General features: G+C 39.5%; 1 protein-coding gene across 2 annotated transcripts in view; it reads right to left on the bottom strand.

Annotated features, from left to right (window-relative positions):
- LOC128686390 (protein similar) overlaps positions 1 to 10,497 on the bottom strand; it is a 688,895-nt gene extending 678,398 nt beyond the window's left edge. For both annotated transcript variants that reach the window (XM_070093685.1, XM_070093687.1), the window contains exon 1: positions 10,329 to 10,497. In XM_070093685.1, the coding sequence (XP_069949786.1) occupies positions 10,329 to 10,387 (59 nt within the window). In that variant the 5' untranslated portion in view covers positions 10,388 to 10,497. The remainder of the gene's footprint in view (positions 1 to 10,328) is intronic.
- Between the last annotated feature and the right edge of the window lie 8,467 nt (positions 10,498 to 18,964).

Here is an 18,964-nt window from a genome sequence, read left to right as displayed (position 1 = left end):
AGCTATTGGAGGATAGATGGGCTAATGAGAGCATAGGCAATGGGGTCGAAGAGGTATGGGGTAGGTTTAAAAATGTAGTGTTAGAGTGTTCAGCAGAAGTTTGTGGTTACAGGAAAGTGGGTGCAGGAGGGAAGAGGAGCGATTGGTGGAATGATGATGTAAAGAGAGTAGTAAGGGAGAAAAAGTTAGCATATGAGAAGTTTTTACAAAGTAGAAGTGATGCAAGGAGGGAAGAGTATATGGAGAAAAAGAGAGAAGTTAAGAGAGTGGTGAAGCAATGTAAAAAGAGAGCAAATGAGAGAGTGGGTGAGATGTTATCAACAAATTTTGTTGAAAATAAGAAAAAGTTTTGGAGTGAGATTAACAAGTTAAGAAAGCCTAGAGAACAAATGGATTTGTCAGTTAAAAATAGGAGAGGAGAGTTATTAAATGGAGAGTTAGAGGTATTGGGAAGATGGAAGGAATATTTTGAGGAATTGTTAAATGTTGATGAAGATAGGGAAGCTGTGATTTCGTGTATAGGGCAAGGAGGAATAACATCTTGTAGGAGTGAGGAAGAGCCAGTTGTGAGTGTGGGGGAAGTTCGTGAGGCAGTAGGCAAAATGAAAGGGGGTAAGGCAGCCGGGATTGATGGGATAAAGATAGAAATGTTAAAAGCAGGTGGGGATATAGTTTTGGAGTGGTTGGTGCAATTATTTAATAAATGTATGGAAGAGGGTAAGGTACCTAGGGATTGGCAGAGAGCATGCATAGTTCCTTTGTATAAAGGCAAAGGGGATAAAAGAGAGTGCAAAAATTATAGGGGGATAAGTCTGTTGAGTGTACCTGGTAAAGTGTATGGTAGAGTTATAATTGAAAGAATTAAGAGTAAGACGGAGAATAGGATAGCAGATGAACAAGGAGGCTTTAGGAAAGGTAGGGGGTGTGTGGACCAGGTGTTTACAGTGAAACATATAAGTGAACAGTATTTAGATAAGGCTAAAGAGGTCTTTGTGGCATTTATGGATTTGGAAAAGGCATATGACAGGGTGGATAGGGGGGCAATGTGGCAGATGTTGCAAGTGTATGGTGTAGGAGGTAGGTTACTGAAAGCAGTGAAGAGTTTTTACGAGGATAGTGAGGCTCAAGTTAGAGTATGTAGGAAAGAAGGAAATTTTTTCCCAGTAAAGGTAGGCCTTAGACAAGGATGTGTGATGTCACCGTGGTTGTTTAATATATTTATAGATGGGGTTGTAAGAGAAGTAAATGCGAGGGTCTTGGCAAGAGGCGTGGAGTTAAAAGACAAAGAATCACACACAAAGTGGGAGTTGTCACAGCTGCTCTTTGCTGATGACACTGTGCTCTTGGGAGATTCTGAAGAGAAGTTGCAGAGATTGGTGGATGAATTTGGTAGGGTGTGCAAAAGAAGAAAATTAAAGGTGAATACAGGAAAGAGTAAGGTTATGAGGATAACAAAAAGATTAGGTGATGAAAGATTGAATATCAGATTGGAGGGAGAGAGTATGGAGGAGGTGAATGTATTCAGATATTTGGGAGTGGACGTGTCAGCGGATGGGTCAAAAAAAAAAAAACTTTATAATATATATATATATATATATATATATATTTTTTTTTATTACAGGTTCCACAGGTTTGGGAAAAACATTTACCCTTTTGAAAGTCTTTAACGGTTTTCAAAATTTTCCCCCCCTTTATGGGCCTTTCCCCCCCTCGGGCCGTCAAACCCTCCGTTTCCTGTCCCTATATTTGCTCAATAACAAAACCCTTTTTCCATTTCCCTATCAAGCGCTCACCTTTCCTGCTGAAATCAAACCCCACAAAACCTCCTACCCTTCCCCAGGACCCTCCCCCCCTTCCTTCCCCGCGAAAACCCTTTATTTTTGTTCCTCCTTCTCTCTGTCGCCCCCCTCCCCCCCCCGGACAACATTTTAAAACGCCCTCCCCAGGCTAATCCTCATTATTCCCCCCCCCTTTTCCTCAGAAAGGTTTTTTCCACCCCCGCCCCCGCGCCTTTCCCCCCCATAAAGGGAAACCCCCCTTTTTTTTGGGCAAAACTTTAATAAAGATTTCCATATGCTGCATAAGTGTCTCAATCTTCAACAGTGAAACATATAAGTGAACAGTATTTAGATAAGGCTAAAGAGGTCTTTGTGGCATTTATGGATTTGGAAAAGGCGTATGACAGGGTGGATAGGGGGGCAATGTGGCAGATGTTGCAGGTGTATGGTGTAGGAGGTAGGTTACTGAAAGCAGTGAAGAGTTTTTACGAGGATAGTGAGGCTCAAGTTAGAGTACATAGGAAAGAGGGAAATTATTTCCCAGTAAAAGTAGGCCTTAGACAAGGATGTGTGATGTCACCGTGGTTGTTTAATATATTTATAGATGGGGTTGTAAGAGAAGTAAATGCGAGGGTCTTGGCAAGAGGCGTGGAGTTAAAAGATAAAGAATCACACATAAAGTGGGAGTTGTCACAGTTGCTCTTTGTTGATGACACTGTGCTCTTGGGAGATTCTGAAGAGAAGTTGCAGAGATTGGTGGATGAATTTGGTAGGGTGTGCAAAAGAAGAAAATTGAAAGTGAATACAGGAAAGAGTAAGGTTATGAGGATAACAAAAAGATTAGGTGATGAAAGATTGGATATCAGATTGGAGGGAGAGAGTATGGAGGAGGTGAATGTATTCAGATATTTGGGAGTGGACGTGTCAGCGGATGGGTCTATGAAAGATGAGGTGAATCATAGAATTGATGAGGGGAAAAGGGTGAGTGGTGCACTTAGGAGTCTGTGGAGACACTGCAGCATCATGGGATCTTGTTACAAAGAATTCTTCAACACTTGTTCAACCTTTGGACGAAGACCTACTTCGACTAGTGGATGGTACCACTATGACCCCGCCTCCGCCTGCTTCACCTCACCTCACTACAGTATATAAGCCACGTTTACGGCCCTATGCTGTACATTCTACAAGATTGATGGACTGAACACATCGACTCCAGGTTGAGGGACTGATTACCTCATACTCCTCCTCTCCTTACGCCTTCCTCTTTGTATTGGACTGATGAAGCCACTGTGTGGCGAAACGTTTCCTGAATAAAGATTCCCATATGCTGCATAAGTGTCTCAATCTTTAACTTGTCGGTTTTTCAAACCATTCATCACAACTTTGTCCTTGGAGGCAAAGAGAGGAATGTATGAGAGTATAGTTTTACCAACGCTCTTATATGGGTGTGAAGCATGGGTGATGAATGTTGCAGCGACGAGAAGGCTGGAGGCAGTGGAGATGTCATGTCTGAGAGCAATGTGTGGTGTGAATATAATGCAGAGAATTCGTAGTTTGGAAGTTAGGAGGAGGTGCGGGATTACCAAAACTGTTGTCCAGAGGGCTGAGGAAGGGTTGTTGAGGTGGTTCGGACATGTGGAGAGAATGGAGCGAAACAGAATAACTTCAAGAGTGTATCAGTCTGTAGTGGAAGGAAGGCGGGGTAGGGGTCGGCTTAGGAAAGGTTGGAGGGAGGGGGTAAAGGAGGTTTTGTGTGCGAGGGGCTTGGACTTCCAGCAGGCATGCGTGAGCGTGTTTGATAGGAGTGAATGGAGACAAATGGTTTTTAATACTTGACGTGCTGTTGGAGTGTGAGCAAAGTAACATTTATGAAGGGGTTCAGGGAAACCGGCAGGCCGGACTTGAGTCCTGGAGATGGGAAGTACAGTGCCTGCACTCTGAAGGAGGGGTGTAAATGTTGCATTTTAAAAACTGAAGTGTAAAGCACCCTTCTGGCAAGACAGTGATGGAGTGAATGATGGTGAAAGTTTTTCTTTTTCGGGCCACCCTGCCTTGGTGGGAATCGGCCAGTGTGATAATAAAAAAAAATATATTATAATAGTGTAATATGCAACAAAGTACACAGTAATTTTGCAAGACCTGGGGTTTGGCTAATCGGCAATAGTATTGCGTATTTATCTTCGATACAGTGTGTGTGTATGCAGATTCGAATCTGCCGTAGTCTGATAAATGTTTGCAAATAATTTAGCCCGTTTGCGAATTAAGCATATATACATGAGAGAGAGAGAGAGTGAGAAAGAGAGAGAGAGAGAGAGAGAGAGAGAGAGAGAGAGAGAGAGAGAGAAATTAAACATATGTTCAACATCTGGGTTTCTTTATTGTAGACGTTTCGCCATCCAGGGGCTTTATCAATACAAATTCAAGGACATAATTTGAAGACAGAAAAACTATATACAAAATATGAGGTAATCAGTCCCTCAGCCTTGGAGTCTGTGGAGAGTACAGTAGTCGTGTACTCTTCAACGCCAAGGCTGAGGGACTGATTACCTCATCTTCTGTATATAGTTTTTCTGTCTTCTTGTGTGTGATGCAGCCCACAACAGTCAACTAACACCCAAGTACCTAAAGAAGTCTCAGTACACATTATGTCCTTGAATTTGTATTGATAAAGCCACTGGATGGCGAAACGTCTACAATAAAGGTATCCAGATGTTGCACATGTGTAATTCTTCATCTTGTCGGTATTCTATACCATAAATATACAACAGAGAGAGATGCAAAATAACTTGTGAAAATAGTATTATTCTCAGCACTTTCATGATTTCTCACATTATCAAGGAACAGCAAAAGTAATCATTATTTTCATTACTCTGTTGTTCGCTGATAATGTGAGAAATTACAAAAGCGCTGGGAATAATACTGGTATTCACTGTGTATAGGAATCACAGCTGTGAATCGACCCCTGCAACCACAAATAGGTGAGTACACACATATGGCGACTCGACCCCCTGTAACCTCCCCCACACACACACACACACACACACACACACACACACACACAGGAGCTGAGTCTCGACCCCTGCAACCACAATTAGGTGAATTAGGTGAGTACACACACACACACACACACACACACACACACACACACACACACACACACACACACACACACACACACACACACACACACACACACACACACACACACGTACATTAAAGCCGAATCAGCCAGTTAGGCTTAAAAAATAAAACGGTCATTTTACCGAATGAGGAGTTAAAATTTGCTGAATATATCTGCGAAAATCAGTCTGAACGTAACGAAAAAAATGGACGTTTATTCAAACCTAGAGAAAAACAATTTACGTTAGTTATATCAAGCTTCCAAAGGTTGAATATTCATCCTATGCACTTTCTCTTTTATTTTCAAGATTCATTTATGGCGAAAATAAATGTGTACACGAAGCGGCTTTCTACTGACAGCTGATTACTGGGGGCCAAGGTCAACTTAACTGATAGAGGCTAAAGTATCAAATATGAACTTGTGGCCTATTTCTTCTACCATCATCTCGGTGAAAAGGTGAGGTGAATTTAACGGCTGCGCCAATTATATTATTTTGGGAAAAGACCACAATACTCCAATGGAAAACAAGGACCCCCAATGGAAATATGTCGCACTGACTTTATGGTGTGATCCTGGGTAATTTACAGTATGATGGAGAAACACTGCGGAAAGCCTACTGGCTAAGAAAAGAACACGTACGAAAACATTAGGACATAGAAAACGATTCGGTTTCAGGACCGAAACGTTTTCTAATTAACATGTCCAAGTGTTTGCTTACGTGTTTTTATAAACCAACCTGTCGGTATCTATTACCAAGATTTATACCAAGCCTACTGGCCCATACAAGGCAGGTCCTTCTCAAAACCAACCATTCCCAGCCATGTATTTGTCCAATCTGTTCCCAAAGCCACCCAGTTATTTATGTGCACCTGTACCTAAATAAACTGGAATACCTACTGCTGACAAAAACACGTTGTTTTGGGACAAGGCTATGATACCTATAATGCTAAAAAAACACGTTCTTCTGAGACGAGGCTAGAATACTTACGCTACTAAAAAAAAAATACTAGGAAAAAGTTGGGATACGCCCATGGCTAAAAAAAAAAAATAATCTTTTGAGACAAGAGTAGGATACTTACATGGTAGAAAGAAAAAACATGGCTAAGCTACATACATGGCTGAAAAAGACGGCTAAAAATGTCGTGCCGAATAGGCAGAACTTGCGATCTTGGCTTAAATAGCAAAGCTCATCTTGCCATATAGGACAAGTGAAAATTTGTGTATGCAATAATTTCGCCAAAATCATTCTGAACCTAACGAAAAAAATATATTTCACTGTGTTTGTTTAGTATTAAATTACTGTAAACAAATCTAAAATATATTTAGTTGGGTTAGGCTAAAATAAATTTCGCTTGTTATAATAAGGTTAGGTAAGTTTTCTAAGTTCCTTTTAGTGCAAAATTATAAAATTTTACATCAACATTAATGAAAAAAATATATCTTTAAACGTATAAGAGAAAATTATAGAAAGGACTTAATTTTAAATGAGTTCTTGCTAATTGACAAGTTTTACATATTCGGCACGACATTATATATATATATATATATATATATGTCGTGCCGAATAGGCAGAACTTGCGATCTTGGCTTAAATAGCAACGTTCATCTTGCCATATAGGACAAGTGAAAATTTGTGTATGCAATAATTTCGTCAAAATCATTCTGAACCTAACGAAAAAAATATATTTCACTGGGTTTGTTTAGTATTAAATTACTGTAAACAAATCTAAAATATATTTAGTTGAGTTAGCCTAAAATAAATTGTTCTTGTTATAACAAGGTTAGATAAGTTTTCTAAGTTTCTTTTGGTGCAAAATTAAAAATTTTTACATTAACATTAATGAAAAAAATATATCTTTAAACGTATAAGAGAAAATTTTGGTAAGGACTTAATTTTAAATGAGTTCTTGCTAACTGACCAGTTTTACATATTCGGCACGACATATATATATATATATATATATATATATATATATATATATATATATATATATATATATATATATATATATATATATATATATAATATAATATATATGCTGAACAAACGCTCTAAGACAAAGCTAGGCTACCTACAAGACTGAAACGCACGTTCTTTTAGGATAAGGCGAGTCTCCATAAATAAGTTGAAAAAAAAAGGTCTGGTTTCCATCTTAGAGCTTACTGATGAGTGGAACATACTGATAAGAGCCAGAACAACAAGGATGGGCAACAAGCACATATTATGTCTACAAGTGCGGTCAAGTTTGTGGCCAGGCCAGAGAGGTCAGGACGTGGGTAGATTGTGATAGGGCACTGCAGGATTACCGGTCCGTGCATGCGTTGGTGCACTATCAATGACCTGTATGCAGAGCAAGCTAAAGAAACCAGTGTCACAGGCGAAACGTCTCAATAAAGTTCCTATTTGCAAATTGTTTATATCACTTTGCCTCGTTTGTCGGCCTTGTGCCTCCACTTTCCTCCATCCCCCACGCCTACCCCTCCCCTGGTGAGGGGCTCTTGATCTAGGGAATTGGATCTGTGCTCCAGTTCCCTGAATTAAGCCTGAATACCTTCCATTCCCCACGTGTGCTGTATAATCCTACGGGTTTAGTTCTTCCCCATGATTATAATAATGTCACCTACATCAGCTTGTTTGTAAGCCTTTTTTATTGCTATGAGATGTACAAATAGTGAACAGGATGAAGATGGAGCCATCTGTGGGTCAGCAATATTGGAGGAATATATCTCTTATGGATCGAAGAATAGCAAAGTAATTTTGTGGTCAGAAAAGTGGCAGATGCAATTCGAAGTGGACAAGTGCAAGGACAACAAAGCTCTGTCATTAAAACACAACCTGTGGTGAAAGACAAATCATCTGGTCTCATTATTAGGAAATGGAGACAAGAACTCACTGGGTACACTCGAACACGAAGAACTATTTGAAGTGAAAAGCAATAATAATTCCATGAGAATTATTATTGCAGTCAAACATTAAACCAGTTGGGGTCATACAGCACCTAGGAATGGAAGAAATTCTGGTTCGACCCAAGGGGAAAATAGGTTCAATTTTTTGGACCAAGAGTCCAATTCAATAACAAGAAACAATGGCATGGAAGTCTGAGGAAGACACACATGAGTAAACAAATTTTGCAGACTTACTAGATCCTTGGAACAGATGCAACTCCAAAAAACACAAACCTTAATAAAAACTGGATTAAACATGCTACAGCACACTGGTGGCTGTGGTCAATGTAACCTTCATGTTAGTTTGCAAAACGCCTAGAAAAATTAAATAACCATGAATAACCCAGTGGTAGAATTAATTAATTGTGACAGTAACAGTAGTTATACCAGTAAAAATCAAACAATTTTCATCCTTCCTATTAAATACCTATGCACGTTTTTCTATGCATTGTAATGTTATAATTGCTTGCATATTTTTTTCAAACCAGCAGTATGGCTGTATTTGAACAAAATTATGTGCCCTCAGCATATCCACCAAGCCTATACCCAGTTTGGTTATATTATGTACTTGTCCATACGTAGATGGAATAACAAAATCTATAACATATGACCTAACGAACTCCATTATGTAACAGCCAAAACAACCAAATAAATTCCTAACATAATAAGACACTAATAAAATATCTGACTGCTGTCACGAGTACTTCTACTCCAACAATCTGGACTGATTATTATTATTATAATCAAGGGGGAAGCGCTAAACCCAGAGGATTATACAGCGCCTGGGGGAGGGGTGGAAGGCATTCAGGCTTAATTCGGGGAACTGGAGCACAGATCCAATTCCCTAAATCAAGAGCCCCTCACCAACATCAAGGAACCTTCCTTGAGGGGCAATCTGGACTGAGAACATGTTTCTCTGATGAATACCTGATTACCTGGGTAGCAATAGTGAAACCACCACAACCTCCACCAGCACTTGGCAACAATCACCAGCAAATAACAGCAAACAAAATGCAGCAGCAGCAACATCTGTTGCTGCTACTACAATGGCAACAGATGCTGCAACAGCAACAGAAGTGACAATTGCTACAATAGAAACAGTAGTAATAAAAGCAACAGCCATAACAGCAATAGCAAAAGCATTAACTGCAACAGTAGAAACAGTAGCAACAAAACAAAACCACCACCTCCACAATAACCAACAAAAGCAACAGCAGTAATAACAAAGACAGCAACAACAAAAGCAGTAACAACAGAGACAGCAACAACAAAAGCAGTAAAAGAGACCAACAACAAAAGCAATGGTAATACCTTAGCAACAGCAGCAACAAAAGCAACACCTTAGCAACAAAAGCAACAACACCTTAGCAACAGCAGCATCAAAAGCAATACCAGCAACAAAAGCAACAACAGCATCATCATCAAGGCAACATCATTTCAAAAACTAAGCAGAAGCAGTAACATCACCAGCAGCAACAGTAACAGCAACAAAGTAGCAATAAGAAGCAAAAATAGCAGTAACAGCAGCAACATTAGCATCAATAACAGCAGTAGCTGCAGCACCACCACCACCAAAAGTAGAAGTAATGGCAACAACAGCAGCAGCAACAGTAGTAACACCAAAGCAACAATACTGTATTAATGATAATAATTAATATACAGCAGGCTACTTCACAGGCACAATTGGATTTTAATTCTTTAATTAATGGGATCCGCTAAACCCATAAGGTTGATACAGCACATGGGGAGGCGATCAGATTCAGTCCAGGGAAGGGGAGAATAGGTCCAGTTCCTTGGATCAAGAACCCTCACCAGCATCAAGGTACCTCCCTTGAGGCACACTGGAGGTTCCTTGATGCCATTAAGGGGGTTCTTGGTCCAGGGAAGTGGAGTTACTCTCCTCTGGAGTAAATCTGATTACATCTCCTTCCTCATTCCCCAGACTGTATGACCCCTCTGAGTTCGGTTATTCCCCAACCAAGTTTATTTAAGTACAATTACATAGTTTGAGTCATTACAACTGTCTTACACATGTGTACACTAATTTGCATATATGTAAATTACCCAGGATAAACCAAAAAATGTCTAGGTCACTTACTTCCCCTGGAGCCCTACTTATTTCCATAATAACACTTTCAATGCACAACTTTGCTGTTGAACGAATAGGGACAACAAGGAGAGTTAAAATAATCTTTTTAACCACTTAGTGAGGCAAATTATTATTATTATTACTAAGTGTTAATGGTAGCCTTGGTGGAGGGACCTGGACGAGACTGTCCTAACACACCTCTCACACTTCACAGCCTCAAAACACCACTTTCCGACCAAATAAGTTGAGATTTTAACCGAATCTCGCCATCAGTAGTGCAAAGATGCGCCAGAGAGAGCCACAAAGATTACACAGAAGCCAGATTAACTCCACAAAGTTGCTACAAGTGTTGTTGTAGAGGAGGTAAGAACAAGTGGGTGTAATGTCTGATCACCTTCGCTTCTCCTTGTGCGCCGTCTGGGACTCCTTCTGCCTCTTCTTGGAGTGAGCCATGTTGTGTGAGCAAGTGTTGAGTCTCAGAACACTGCTGAGGACACAGCTTGCACTAAACAAATCTTCCCTCACTACTAGCGTACACTCTCACCAATGTTTTCAATACAAAGTGTCAAGTTCCAATAATACTCACACTACGTCCGCTTATTAGTCTTAACACTTCAATTAAAAGTACATTTGCTGCAAGTCGCCGTAAAGCAAACGTGTGGAAAATAAGTATTGCTACGTGTTTTTTCCAGATGTTGCGTATAATTGTAGTTTATCTGGTTTTTAAAGAGTTAAAAGTAATACATTGAGTGTTGGAAGGCTTGATCTAGACAACCAAAACATTGGTTGATGTGAACGCCATTCATCTCTTTATGTAACTCGAAATGTTACCATGAATACTTAAAAACCATTTCAGATTATCCCTTAAGAAAAGCACCACATTAAGGATATCTTTGATCAACCTTGAAAACAATAAAACACTCAAAATATATAATACAAATATGTCGTATTTGTTCGTGCTAAAGAGAGGTAGTGGTATATTTAAACGTTTGACTCATTTATAAAGCTGCAGGAGCTATTTAATATACCACAGATATTATTATTATGCATCTGTAAGTTCATAGGATTCGTATTAATGGGCTTCAAAAGGCAAACCAATACAAAATAAGACAAATTATTATTGTAGTAGTTACCCCTGTTCATCCTCTCGGTACTAACAGAAAACTAACACAAAAAAATAATGATAATATATTTTATAGAGATTTAGATTTTGGCGTTATCTATGATGTTATCTCTGGAGTATAACCTATCAAGCGTGGTGCCTTGAAGCTGGTGACGGGCTCTTGATCCAAAGAACCGGAGCTGCCATTAATGGCTGACTTTTTTTGGGTTATCCTAGGTTCTCTACACATATGCTGCTATGTATGATAATTCTATGTAACTGTATTTGTGTATACCTGAATAAACTTACTTACTTACTTACTTACTAACACCAAAAGAAACAGTTAAGAGTAGCAGCAGCAACAACAGAACAAGCACCAACAGCAACGGCATCAGAATCAGCACCAACAGTGGCAACAAAAGACAACAACAGAGGCAACAGAAACAGCACCAATGGCAGCACAGCAAAAATGGTACCAAGAGCAGCAGCAGCAATAACAAAAAGCAATAACGGCAGCAATAACATTAACAGAAACAGCAGCAATGATAGAAATAGAACTAACAGGCAGAAATAACAGAAACAGCACCGACAGCAGCAATAACAGAAATCACTAACAGAAGCAATAGCAGAAATAGCAGCAATAACAAATAGCACCAACAGCACAAATAGCAGGAAGAGTACCAAGAACAGCAGCAACAAAAACAGCAGCAATAACAGAAACAGCACCAACAGCAGCAATAACAGAAACAGCACCAACAGCAGCAATAACAGAAACAGCAGCAATAACAGAAACAGCACCAACAGCAGCAATAATAGAAACAGCAGCAGCAGCAGCAATAACAAACAGCACAAACAACAGCAATAACAGAAACAGCACCAACAGCAGCAATAACAGAAACAGCACTAACAGCAGCAATAACAGAAACAGCACCAACAGCAGCAATAACAGAAACAGCAGCAGCAGCAATAACAAACAGCACAAACAACAGCAATAACAGAAACAGCACCAAAAGTAGCAGTAACAGAAACAACAACAGCAGTAATAACAACAAAATCAGCAGGGGACCAAAAACACTTTACATGTTAGGCCAAAACTGGACTATAGATGTTGACACCTGTAAGAAACATGTTGATTAATTTGAAAAGGTAAACAAAAAACCTACAAAATAGCTACAATAGCTGAATAATATGAAGCATGATGAAAAAGCGAGGAAAAGACGAGACATGAAGAGAGGACATGAATAGCTAGCGCACTCACCTCACACACTGATATCCGGAGTTCGAATCTCCGGTACGGCTGGAAAACATTAGGGACGTGTTTCCATAAGACACCTGATGTCCATGTTCACCCATCAGTATAAAATGTGTACCTGGGTGTTAGTGGACTGGTGTGGGTCGCATCCTGGGACAAAACTGACCTAATTTGCGGGAAATGCTATGCATAACAAGGTGCACCAGTTCCCCGAATTAAGCCTGAATGCCTTCCACACATATCCCCCCCAGGCGCTGTATAATCCTCCGGGTTTAGCGCTTCCCCCTTGATTATAATAATAATAATATGCATAACAAGGGGCTTTCTATATAGTAGTATGTCATTGGTGTCAGCTATGGTCTGTATACCTTGTACAAGTACGTGTAAAAATGAAGATATTATTATTAATAGATAATGAGCCCTAGTAGCTGCAACAAGAAGACAAGACGACGCCACAGTTGTATACCTGGAGAGGATTTCGGGGGTCAACGCCCCCGTGGCCCGGTCTGTGGCCAGGCCTCACGTATCTGGGTATTTTTACTGATGTAAAGTTTCGCTAGCCGGTGGCTTGGTCAATTCAATACAGAAAATATGTACGGGAGGCAGTGGAAGAAGTGGAGAGGGAATTTTGAGGTGTACAGGCCTACAGCCTCGATGTGGTCAAACAAGTGGCTTCTCGAATTTAACCTAAACAAACGCTAGGTCATACGAAGTGGAGAAGAGGAGGTCAGACCGGACACAAAGTACAGCATAGACTGAGAGAAGCTGCAAATATCTGAGAGTGAAAATGGACCTAAGGGTAAATATTACAAAAAAAAATATCGCTAGAATTGCATATTTTGTACTGTCAGCGGCATCTGCAGAATTATCAAGCTTCAGAACAGTAATTTGGAACCTGAAGAAAGAATCCTTCAGAACTTTATATACTTTATATACTGCTATTTGGCAATGGCTGTCTGGGTGTCCCACCAATGAGGGACGAGTCCCTAACAACATATATTATTAGGGTAATAAATGCATTCCTTAGAGATGATTATTAATTTATGATATATATATATATATATATATATATATATATATATATATATATATATATATATATATATATATATATATATATACATATATATATATATATATATTCATATATATATATATATATATATATATATATATATATATATATATATATATATATATATATATATATATATATATATATATATATATATATATATTCATATATATATATATATATATATATATATATATATATATATATATATATATATATATATATATATATATATTCATTGTCTTCTATTTTTTCATTGTTTCTCAGTGATTATTCATAATTATACTAGTCACTGTATAATTTATTCCTTTTGTATATTCCTACAATTCCAACATTGATCATTGATTTTCATATTTGTTTATATTGTCATAATTCTTGTATTCTGCTTATTTTATCTTTGTCATCCATTACTCAATATTTTATGTAATTTGTTTTGTGTCATTTTTATATAATTTTTTATCTGGCACATTTGATTTTTATATTAATGTAATATTATTGATAAGGTAACAAAAGGACCCCAGTGGAAATAAGTCACTCTGACTTTTTTGGGTTATCTGCTATGGGTTGCTGCTATGTATGATAATCTATGCAACTGTATTTGCAACTATAATAGTACTAGAAGAGAAGAATTCACTATGAGAAGCTGGAGGAACTGAACATGGTGATCATGGAGGAGAGAAGGACAAAGGGAGACATGATTATGACATATGAAATCTTAAGAGGAATTGATAGGATAGATCGGGACAGACTGTTTGAATTAAGAGGACATGATCAAGGGACACAGGTGGAAGTTGAAGACACAATGATGTTCCTCGTGTCCATCTCACGCTATGCAAAAACTCAATGCACATAAAAGGCCCTAAAATCTGGAATTCATTACCTGTAAATATAAAAGAAACACTGCCTGTTTATAAATTCAAGTCTCTTCTCAAAGATCACTTACTCACTCAAAACCAAATAAATACTGAATAACTGAACCTTATAAATTGTATATCCTATATGTTACTCACAATTATATCACACAAATGTTAAACCTAGGACCCAATCTAACTTTATTTTTTTTTTAAATACACTACCTAACAGAATACTCCATTCGACTGAATGTACAGCAATGCAAGCAACCATATGACCTGTCTTTGTAATACTCATTTGTGCTTTATAGTTATCTGTTTACAATAATGTTTTATCACTGATTTCATCATTGCTTAGTTAATCTTAAGTTAATTTTAAGCCAGCCCGTAATGCTATGCATATAAGTGGCTTTGGCATGCTGCTCTTACCTGTATTATTTGTACCTCTGTTTGTATGCTTAAATTACTAAATAAATAAATAAATAAATAAAACAATTGAGCCATAGGGATGTAAGGAACTCTTTCTTTAGTCTTGGATGAGGCAAAGTCCCTACACAGCTTTAAGAGTAGGTATGATATGGCCCAAGAAGCCAAAAAAATCAGTGATGTCGATCAGTGTAGTCTAGGAGGCAGGGCCAGGAGCCCATGACACGATTCCCACAAATAACTCGGTGATTACGACTAAGATAGGATAGACAATGCAACAGTATCTGGCTTCCTCGTTGCATGTGTTATGCATGGAAGGAGTGTGCACTATTGCATAACCACTTTTCTCATTCTCCATACTAACAGCTTCTATACTTCTTTCCTTGACTATAAATCTGCCTTTGATATGGCTACCAGTCAAGTAATCTTTAGAGAACTTGCCAGAATGGATGTAGTAGGATGGCTTCTCCACTGTATCAAAGCCTGTCTGTCCATCAGAAAGTGTTGTTGCAGGTAAAGAAGTGTAACTAAAGACTTCGACTTAGAATCCCATAGGGAGGTGTTATCAGTCCCACCTTACTCAATATTCTAATTAATCTTTACTAAATGTTATGTCTAACCTGCCCAGTCAATATTAGGATCAGTTTTGCTGATGATGAAATGATTCGCACCACCGGATTCTCCAGCAACCCAAATATCTTAGCTATGTACTAGCCTCGTGTCAGGATCCAGAGTTCATTATCTCTGCTGAGAAAAACGACGATACTTAACAGGCGTCCTCCTCGACAGAGAGACGCAGACCGCAGGATCCAGTTGCATGATGGGTCTCGACTAGAATATGTAATCAGATACAGGTATCTAAGCGGCTTTGAGGTCCCACTGCTTGGGCTTGTGGTAACAAAACTTTGTCGACAGTGAAAAGGCTGAGAGTACTTACTGTAGAGTTGTGGCAGGCGTTCATCTCATGTATGGAGCTAATGTTAAAATTGTGAAAATGATGTATTTTGCTTACATTAGATCACTGGTTGATTATGTCAAATCTCTGCTTGCTATTATGTCATACTGGAAACTTGGAGGGCTGGGAAAAAGGCAGAATAAACCAATGAAAATCATTGAGGATGTCCCCCGTACCGCCAAAATTCTAAACACGCGAAAAAAATATATTCCAAGTATCAGAGATCATGTCACTTAAAGAAATGTTCATATTTTTGTTAATATTCTCAGGCCAACCCATCAAAACTCTTGCACAGAAGCCCTCCAGACTTTTCTTAAAACACCTGTTATCCATGTTTACCTAGCAGTAAAATAGGAAGCTGGGTGTTAGTGGACTACCTACCTGGAGTCTACCTGGAGGGTATTCCGGGGATCAACGCGGAGGTGATTTCTTATTAGAGCCTTAAACTGATTTGCAGACAGGGGTCCTTTAGTTTGTTCTGGCAATGAATTCCAGATCTTCGGGCCTTTTACTTGCATAACATTTTTGCATAGGGAGAAATGAACACGCGGGATATCGAAAGTGATCTGTGTCTCGCAATTATGGTTGTGTGTTCTGTTAGAGTTATCACTATACTCTATACATTAGAGTATACTGCTTGTGTATATGCATATATGTGTACGCTCGTGTGCATGTGTCTGTGCGTGCGCCCTCGTGTGTGTATGCGTGTGCGCGCGCGCTCGTGTGGGTGTATGATCCACTTAATATCTGTATTTATAACTTATTACAATTGTGACCAGGTGTGGACGTGTCAGTGGCTCAATACTTTATAATTTGTTCATAACTGTAACCATGTATAGGAGTGAGGATAATTCATTACCTTTGTAACGTGCTATGAATGTGACCAAATCTACCTAGAGTTCATTACCTTTGTAACTTGTTCAGCTATCATAAGTTTGGGGTCCAGTCCCTGGACCCATTATGTACCTCTGTAATCTTTTGACTACCGCCCACAGGATGGGTATGGGGTGCATAATAAACATATTAAACTAAGGAATCAGAACCCCTGCCGATAGCATGTGGAGTTCCCCAAGGTAGTATTCTGGGTCCCTTATTATTCCTATGCTATGTTAACGACATGCCTATCAGTGTCAAGTGCAAACTCCTACTGTATGCAGATGACAGTGCTCTGTTAGTGTCAGGTAAAGACCCATAAGATATAGCTAACCTGGAGTTTACCTGGAGAGAGTTCCGGGGGTCAACGCCCCCGCGGCCCGGTCTGTGACCAGACCTCCTGGTGGATCAGAGCCTGATCAACCAGGCTGTTACTGTTGGCTGCACGCAAACCAACGTACGAGCCACAGCCCGGCTGGTCAGGAACCGACTTTAGGTGCTTGTCCAGTGCCAGCTTGAAGACTGACAGGGGTCTGTTGGTAATCCCCCTTATGTATGCTGGGAGGCAGTTGAGCAGTCTCGGGCCCCTGACACTTATTGTATGGTCTCTTAACGTGCTAGTGACACCCCTGCTTTTCATTGGGGGGATGTTGCATCGTCAGCCAAGTCTTTTGCTTTCGTAGTGAGTGATTTTCGTGTGCAAGTTCGGTACTAGTCCCTCTAGGATTTTCCAGGTGTATATAATCATGTATCTCTCCCGCCTGCATTCCAGGGAATACAGGTTCAGGAACCTTAAGCGCTCCCAGTAATTGAGGTGTTTTATCTCCGTTATGCGTGCCGTGAAGGTTCTCTGTACATTTTCTAGGTCAGCAATTTCACCTGCCTTGAAAGGTGCTGTTAGTGTGCAGCAATATTCCAGCCTAGATAGAACAAGTGACCTGAAGAGTGTCATCATGGGCTTGGCATCCCTAGTTTTGAAGGTTCTCTTTATCCATCCTGTCATTTTTCTAGCAGATGCGATTGAAACAATGTTATGGTTCTTGAAGGTGAGATCCTCCGACATGATCACTCCCAGGTCTTTGACGTTGGTGTTTCGCTCTATTTTGTGGCCAGAATTTGTTTTGTAAACACTGGAACTGGATTATTATTATTATTATAATCAAGGGGGAAGCGCTAAACCCGTAGGATTATACAGCGCCTGGGGGGGGGGATGTGGAAGGCATTCAGGCTTAATTCGGGGAACTGGAGCACAGATCCAATTTCCTAAATCAAGAGCCCCTCACCAACATCAAGGAACCTTCCCTGAGGGGACTGGAACTGGAGTCCTGCAGCAAATGGTTAGTAGACAACAAACTATCATTACACCTCGGGAAAACTGAAGCCATTCTCTTTGGCACGAAACAAATTGAGAAGAGTAAATGATTTTAATGTCCAGTGTAATGGGGAGCCCATCACTTCAGTTTCATCAGTAAAATATCTGGGAATCCCCTTTAACCCATGCATGTCAGGAGAATTGATAGGGAACAGAGTAGTAAAGAAAGCGAATGCCAGACTGAAGTTCCTCTATAGACAAGCACAGTGTCTACCTACTGAGGCTCGCAGGACCCTATGTCTAGCCCTTATACAATGTCATATGGATTACGCTTGCTCTTCATGGTACTCTGCCTTGACAAAAAAAAAAAAACTGGAAGATAAACTGCAAATCACCCAGAACAAAATATTAAGGTTCATCCTGGACCTGGGTCCAAGAGAACATGTAGGCCAGGATGAATTACAGCAGTTGGATATGCCGAATGTTGAAGACAGAGTAAAACAACTGAAGCTAAATCATGTTTATAAAATTGCTCACAGTGTCCAGAATATCTTGCTGCCAATTTTGTCAAGGTTGGGAACCAAAGCAATCATAGTACTAGGGGGAGAGAGCACAACTTTGTAGTACCCAGAGCCAGTGGCCAGGCTTCAAACACCTTCTATTGTACAACAATAAAGGAATGGAACAGACTGCCTGCACATGTCAAAGCCAGTCAAAGCATGAACCAGTTCAAGAAGAGTGACAAAAGGTGTCTGATGAATGTAGCTACAGAAAGGGAGGGGAATGATTTTTTATTTTTTTTTAGCTAACACACGTGTAATTTTACCTTATTCCTAGTAATGACCCTCGTATTGTAGATAGTCTTAATGACCCTCGTGTAGTAGATAGTCTTATTAGTATGATAAAAAGATGTTATCTCCATTATAGAATAATAATAAGATATTATAGCCTTTATATTATAATAATAAGGTAAAAGGACCCCAATGGAAATAAGTCACTCTGACATTTTTGGGTTATCCCAGGTTCTCTACACATATGCTACTATGTATGATAATCTATGTAACTGTATTTGTGTATACCTGAGTAAACTTACTTATTCCTGATACAGGTCTTAATCATATGATGACCTACAGCTGGAGCTTGTGGCCACCTGACCGAGGCCTTCCACTGGCTTACCTCTCCAT

This window comes from Cherax quadricarinatus, chromosome 43 (genome assembly GCF_038502225.1).
Source record: "Cherax quadricarinatus isolate ZL_2023a chromosome 43, ASM3850222v1, whole genome shotgun sequence".
Classification (NCBI taxonomy): Eukaryota; Metazoa; Arthropoda; class Malacostraca; order Decapoda; family Parastacidae; genus Cherax; species Cherax quadricarinatus.
Note: the sequence above shows the minus strand (reverse complement) of the source record. Positions and strands in the feature narration are given on the sequence as shown.